The sequence below is a fragment of the Theropithecus gelada genome, chromosome 16 (assembly GCF_003255815.1).
Source record: "Theropithecus gelada isolate Dixy chromosome 16, Tgel_1.0, whole genome shotgun sequence".
NCBI lineage: Eukaryota > Metazoa > Chordata > Mammalia > Primates > Cercopithecidae > Theropithecus > Theropithecus gelada.
Genome location: NC_037684.1, coordinates 38,770,245 through 38,777,271, shown reverse-complemented (window position 1 = coordinate 38,777,271; position 7,027 = coordinate 38,770,245). Strand labels below are relative to the sequence as shown.

At 53.2% G+C, this 7,027-nt stretch overlaps 1 protein-coding gene across 2 annotated transcripts in view; it reads right to left on the bottom strand.

The window, feature by feature from the left end:
* Positions 1–278: 278 nt before the first annotated feature.
* The window catches only part of RGS9 (regulator of G protein signaling 9), a 91,603-nt gene continuing 84,854 nt past the window's right edge, over positions 279–7,027 (bottom strand). For both annotated transcript variants that reach the window (XM_025362119.1, XM_025362120.1), the window contains exons 18-19: positions 2,535–3,019; positions 279–703 (exon numbers count right to left, since the gene is read on the bottom strand). In XM_025362119.1, coding sequence (XP_025217904.1) covers positions 571–703; positions 2,535–3,019 — 618 coding nt within the window. In that variant the 3' untranslated portion in view covers positions 279–570. The remainder of the gene's footprint in view (positions 704–2,534; positions 3,020–7,027) is intronic.

The window sequence follows — 7,027 nt, the reverse complement described above, 5'->3', positions numbered from 1 at the left end:
TGGTGTCTGCTTCTTGGAGGACCTGAGACAACACACCTGGCGTTTTAGGAGTGTACCTGCTCCCAGCCCTCTCTCCATTCCTGTGAGATGCCATGCCCTGGGGCACCCCCTGGGGAGCTCTGCTAATGAGAAAAGCGTTGTGCACAAACCCATTTAGACAAGGAGAGAGCTCTTGGAAGTGACTCAATGTCCCTTTGTCCAGAAGATTGAAGAAGACGTGAGTTTAACTCATAAATAATAGCTCGTAAGTTACTAACAAAACCAGGCACACACTAACATTCCAAGAAACTTAAAGTTAACCTTTTATTGTTTTTAAGGCAGCAGGGAAAGTCTTCTGGTCTACATGCCTTTCTTCTGCCCAAGGGAGGGAGGGTCAGGAGGAGAAGGAGTTGGCCCCTGGTAACCAGCCAGAGCATTGTTTGCCACAATCTACCCCATCTTGTCTCCCCAACCCTCAAATGTCACTCAAATGCACTTTGGTTCTCGAGTGAGTGTGTCCTGTGGCCCATCCCATGGCATCTATCAGAGCATCTTCCTGGTCCAGAGCCCCCAGCTCTGCCTGCCTTTCCCTCACAGGCTCTCCCAGGGGCAGATGACCTCCTTTTCTGTGGCCCGGTCACCCGACTCTCCTGTTCCAGCGTCCTCTGAGTCCATCAAGCAGGTCCCGCTCCCCGTGGGCACATCCATTTTGATCTGGAAAAAGCTTCAGGTGCAAGAGGAAAGTCAGTAATGTAGGGGCAGGTGCAGGAGGGACAGCACATCCCCAAATTATCCTGACATCTTTGAAGATGAACATACCAGGTGCATTTGCCAAACACTGATGGGGCAGGTATAGCTCAGGGGTAGAGCATTTGACTACAAAGGTTGTGTGTGTAGTGATTGGCTCAGTGGAATCTTTTTATTGAGGAGTCATATTTTCATGTCGAATGAAAGATAATTCTGAAGGTGCTTTATTTTCATTTTTGAGGTGCTTGAATCTTTATGGTTTTGAAGGATTCAGGAGGTCCCTGTAGGGCATACCAGGACTTCAGTCATCAACCCCTTTAAACTGCCTTCATGTGTGCTGGGGACTGTGGCTCATGCCTGTAATCCTAGCACTTAGAGAGGCCAAGGCAGGCGGATCCCCTGAGGTCAGGAGTTTGAGAGCAGCCTGGCCAAAATGGTGAAACCCCGTCTCTACTAAAAATACAAAAAATTAGCTGGGCATGGTGGCATGTGCCTGTGATTCCAGCTACCTGGGAGGCTGAGGCAGGAGAATTGCTGGAACCTGGGAGATGGAAGGGCTGCAGTGAGCTGAGATTGCACCACTGCACTCCAGCTTGGGCAACAGAGCAAAACTCCAACTCAAAAAAAAAAACAAAAAACACACACAACCAAACACAAAACTGCCTTCTGAGGTAGTAGTAGTGGCCCTTGAGAAGAGAGCCTTTTAAAAGTCCCAAGCCCATGTATGAGGCAAAGCAGCGGCCCCAAAGCTGGAATATTCCCTCTGCAGGGCCAGGTGGGAAAAATCAATAGACACACTCACACCAGATTCTGACTCCCCTCCTAAGGCAGCCAGAGTCTCCTGCTCCTCCCTCTCCCCCTGAGCGACACAGGCAGGAGGGATAGCAACCTCTGCCTGGCTGTCCCCATGCACACCGCACAACAGAGGCCACATTCCTTGGGTATCCATGGCAACCTAAGACCTCTGCATGGCGCTTTCTTCTCCAAGCCCAGGCAGGGCCAAACACATGTTGATTGGTGCAGGGGTGCCCCTGTCTCCCCCAAAACTCAGTAAGAGTAGGAGCTGATTCTCTGTGTTTCATCGCTTGCAAGTTTTCTTTCTGCTCTGATCCAGGCATTATGGAGCACTCCTCAGAGCCTTAGTTCTGCACCCCCTGGGCCGTCTCAGGGAACTTGGGATTCTCAGAGATCAGACTTGCAAGACCACCCAAAATGAAGTTTAGAGGGGCCACCCCTCAGGCAAAGGCTAGGAACTTTCATTTTCACAGAAATGACTGCCAGACAAGGCTCCCTGAAAGTCCCTCTAAGAGACTGTGCCAATGGATGGAGAGGAAGGTGGGAAGGTTTCCTAAAGGGTGGGGGGAAGGACGGCAAGGGCACTTATGGTGAGGGAGGGGGCTGGAGCACCCGGAAGCATGCCCAGGGCATCCCATCACCTGCAGCTCCCACTGCTGCCATCAGTCTTTCCTGCTCTCTACAGATGCAGTGGATTCCTTAGACTAATGATGGTCTTGGGAGGGGATAAGGTGAGTGGAAGAATATATAAGGAGAAAAAAAGATTTGGAAAAATGGAAAAGATTTGGAAGATGAAAAAGAAGGACACCTGTTCCTTCTCCTCCTCAGGAAGCGAATGGAGGACAAAACTGAGTTTCTGAAGACCTTCTAGTGGCCAAGGGATCTGAGTGGATTGCCTGGGGTACCTGTTCTCCCCCACCCCAGTCCCCGGCCCAAAGCATGCACGTTCACATGCAGAGGCCTGCACACCCACAGCCACCCATGCATATGGCACGTCCCCTTCTGGTTCTTACTTTGCTACTCTCTTGGATTTCAGTCGTGGCAGCTGCTGGCCCACGTCCCCCAGGGGCTGCACCCTCCCGTGGGACACAGCAGGGCACTTGGGTGAGAGCCTGGCAAAGACAGGTGAGGCCAGACAGCCTCGTCTCAGAAACCTGCTGAAGGACAGAGCCATGCGGGCCTTAGGAGGCGCCCTGGGCCGGCTGCGAGGCCAGGAGGTGTCAAGGGAGGCCTCGCTGCTCTCAGTGACGGAGGGCCCACGGGGGGCCATGGACCCGCTGCACTCCCCTTTCTGCTCCAAGCCTGATGAGGTCTCCAAGGCCACTCTGATGGGTGAGGGGCAGATGGTGGTGCTGGGTCGCCGAATGAAGCGGCTGGGTGAGGCGAAAGGCTTCCTGGGGGAGCGGCAGGAGGAGGAGAAGGGGCTAGAAGGAGACGGGGGCACACAGGTCCCGGTGTACACAGTCAGATGGGGGCTGGGAGCCATGTGCTGGCCTGGCTGTAGAGAAGGAAAGGAGAGAGGTCAGTGATGAGTTGCATGGCCCTGGCCAGCAACTGCGCTGTCCTCTGCTAACTTAGTCCCCTTCCGGAGATGAGAGTGCGGGCCTGATATGGCTGCCTTCTGGAGAGCTGGGAATGGTGCCCAAAGCTACCTATGACAGTGGCACAGCCACACAGAGGCCTCCTGTCCAGGGATCTGCCTGTCGCCCAGCCCTGGTCACAGTCCCAGGGCTAAGCAGTTGCATCTCGGGACACGAACTGACCTTCTTCCAGGCCAAGGATGCTGGAGTGTGGCCAGGCTGCACTCCCAATCACCCCTCAACTCCAGTCCCCAAATGAGCAACGCATAGTACCTGCCACAGCCCATGCCCTGCCTTCTCCATCCTCGGGCCCCAACCTTAGGTCTGGAGGCATTTAAAACACTTTTAGTGGATAAGTGGAGGTGACAGAAGAAGTCCCAGCTCATGCCTTCCTGACTGCTCCAGGCCTGAGGCCACTCCATGCACTGAGCCCTGCCCAGTGTCCACAGTGACAACCCTTTTGGGGTGGTCTAGGCCCAGCACCTTCCCAGACCTCCCCTCAGGTAGAGCCGGGGTGGCCAGGAAGAAAGGTTGAATGTGGAACCAGGCCAGGCCAGGGAGAAGGAAACAGGAATACATGGCAAGGAGGTGTTCAGTGGAGAAAGGGGAAGGATCTCAACCTTCCTGGGCCACCATGGCCCCAGCCCCTAGAGCATAGGGCAAGAGGAGTAAATCTGGCATTTACAGCCCAAAATTGCCTGAAAGCAGACAAAAGGAAATTAAAATCAGAATTTTCAGTGAGCCTCTCTGCTATCACCCCTCTTCCCGTGGCAGAACAGACTGGCCCATGGGCCTGGGTTTGCTGGATTCCCTTCTAAAGGCCTGCTGTGGCCCAAGTCACATCAAAGCCTGGCATGAGGCCCGGTATGGTGGCTCGCCCATGTAATCGCAGCACTTTGGGAGGCCGAGGCGGGTGGATCACCTGAGGTCAGGAGTTCAAGACCAGCCTGGCCGTCATGAAGAAACCCTGTCTCTACCAAAAATTTTTTTAAAAAATTAGCTGGATGTGGTGGTGGGTGCCTGTAATCCCAGCTACTCAGGAGGCTGAGGCAGAAGGATCACTTGGAGCCCGGGAGGCATAGGTTGCAGTAAGCCGAGATCACGTCACTGCACTCCAGCCTGGGTGACAGAGCAAGACTCAGTCTGGAAAAAAAAAAAAAAAAAAGTCCGGCATGAACAAGCTGGGGATGCTCTGGCCCTGGGAGAAGGAGGTGAGGGGCTCCAGGACAGTCAGAGCAAAGATGGCCTAACACACAGCACAGCCACATAGTTGCCCTGCTCAGTGAGAGCTGCCTGACCCCGGGGTCTGGGCACTGCCCTGGACTGAAGGAGGCAGCCCCTGTCCTTGAGCAGGCGGCTGCTGCAGAGGGTGGCCTGGCTTTCAGATCACCTGCTGGGCAGGTCCCAGCCTGAACAGGGAAGGGCAGGCGCACCCAAGAACAGCTTTCGGGGGAAAAGAAAGGCCAAGGGTCACCGAGGGCAGGGCCGGGAGGGCATGGACAGCTTGTCTCATTCCCTCCCACCAGCTCCCTGAAGTTCAAACAAGATTCTGTTCCCAAACAGCAGCTCAGAGCCCATCATTCTGCCTCACTGCCCAGAATCCCACAGGGCGGCAGAGCAGAGGCAGGCTCAGGCCCAGGGCCATGGCGTTATTATAGTAATAACAATCACATTAATTCACAGTGAGAACACAGTAAATGTGAGGCCCCGAGCTGAGCACTTTACTCAATAATCATGAATTATTGCGTTTGCAATAGTTACTGCAATTGCAATTGCAAATCCACTATTGTGGATTATTGCATACTCCACAGGGCCACCCAGTGAGGCAACTGTTATTGTCCCCATTTTACAGATGAGGGCATTAAGAGAAGTCCAACCATCCCTGCAGGGACACCCCGCTGGGAACAGCAGGGTCAGACTTTGAAACCCAACTGGCTGACTTGGAGTCGACGCAGTCACCGCTGGCGGGATGCCTCCGTGTGGTCTGCAGATCAGCCACATCAAAATCACTCAGGGTGCTTGGTACAAAGGCAGAACCTGGCCCCACCACAGCCCCACTGAAGGAGAATATCGGGGGGAACGACTGAGGGAAAGCATTTCTAGCTGACATCTGAGATTATTCTGCCCTGTAAGCTTAAGGGACTCTGCACTAAGCTTCTAACCCCTTCCCTTTTATAGGGAGGTGCAACTGTACTTAGGACACATTCTGCAGAGAATACACAGCAGGGAAAGCTGGGCCTTGATTAGGGGCTTGGGAGACAATTCTTAGGTGGAAAAGTGTGGCTCTTAGATCTGTCAAGTATCTACTACCTGCTAGGTACTTGGCTTATCTGTAACCACCCCATTTTAGAGAACAGAACATTGAGGCCCACAGGGGTTCTTACCATTTCCCAGCTCTCATGACTAGTCAGTGACTGTGGCATGTAGAATCACAGTGACTGTGGCATGTAGGATTCCCACCCCTGTCCCTGATTGTGCACGTGAACCATAGATGTGATGGGGCAGTCACTCCCAGTCAGGCTGTGTGATAAGGCATAGCTGACTTTTAAAAAGGGGGAGTGTCTGGGTGAGCTCCAGCTGTCACAGGAGCCCTTACCATCTGACTCTAGAGGCCAGAGGCAGAAGGCGGAGAGATTGGAAGCTTGGCAAGGATTCAGTTGTGAAGAAGGTCTCCATGGTTGGCGAAGAAGATGGAGGGGGAGCTGGTTAAGGAAGGCAGGTGGCCCCCAGCTGCTGAGAGCAGCTCCCAGCTGACGGCCAGCAAGAAGACAGGGACCTGAGTCTTAAACGAGGCACTGAATCCTGCCAGCAACCCAAGTGAGCTTGGAGGCAGATTCTTCTCAGGAGCATCCAGATGAGAACCCCGTCAGCCTGGCTGACACCTTGAGTGTGAGACCCTGAGCCGAGAGCCCAGCTGTGCTGTCTAAGATTTGTGTCCTCCACAAAATGTATATATTGAAGTCCTTCCCCTTGCAGGTGATGGTGTTAGGAAGTGGGGTCTCTGGGAAATGATTCGTCATGAGGGCAGAGCCCTTGTGAAGAGGATCAGTACCCTTACGAAATAGGCCCCAGGGCACTAGCTTGACCCTTCCACCATTGGAGGACACGGCAAAGAGACCATCTATGAACCACAAAGTGCGACTCCACCAGACCCCGAACCTCTCAGGGCCTCCTTCGTGGACACCCCAACCTTCAGAACCATGGGAAGTGTTTGTTGCTGGTAAGTTCCCCAGTTTATGGAATTTCCTTACAGCCCCTTGAACAAGACATCAGCCAAATGTCTCCTGGAAAACTGAGCTCATACCTGGCTGGTGCTTGCGGTCATTGCTATGCAGCAATAGAAAACCGAAGCAGTGACTAAATGAGAACCTGAGGTCAGGTCTGTGTGACTCAAAGGGTCTTGCCTTCCTTACTGATTCATATTGCCATAGAAAAATAACAAATCTAGGAACTCGGCTTTGTCAAGAGAGATACAGAATTAACCTCCATTCCACTTCCTCAGAATTTGTGATAAACTTCTATCATCCCGCTATACAGATAAGACAACTGAGGCTCATGGATATGATGCAACTTGACAAAAATCATAATTTGTGACCAGACCAGCCTCTCCATATGCCCTCCCCCAACTCTGTGCCCTCCTCCCACCCTCCTACCTCTCTCTGTCCTTCTCTGGCTCCACTCCTCCCCTAGCACCTTCTCTTTGCTGGGATGAATGACGGACAGGTGAGGAAGATGGCCACTTACCTGGCCTGAGATGGTCCTTTCTTCTGGGCAAATGACCATTAGCCTTATTGGTCCTGGACAATCTAAGCAGATGTCTTTTCCATCCGCTCTCACAATTCCCTACCTTGGTCCCTCCCATGGAGACCGGGGGCTCTGCTTGGAGACCCAGCCCCTCCAGCCCATGCCCCACCTACCATTGGTGT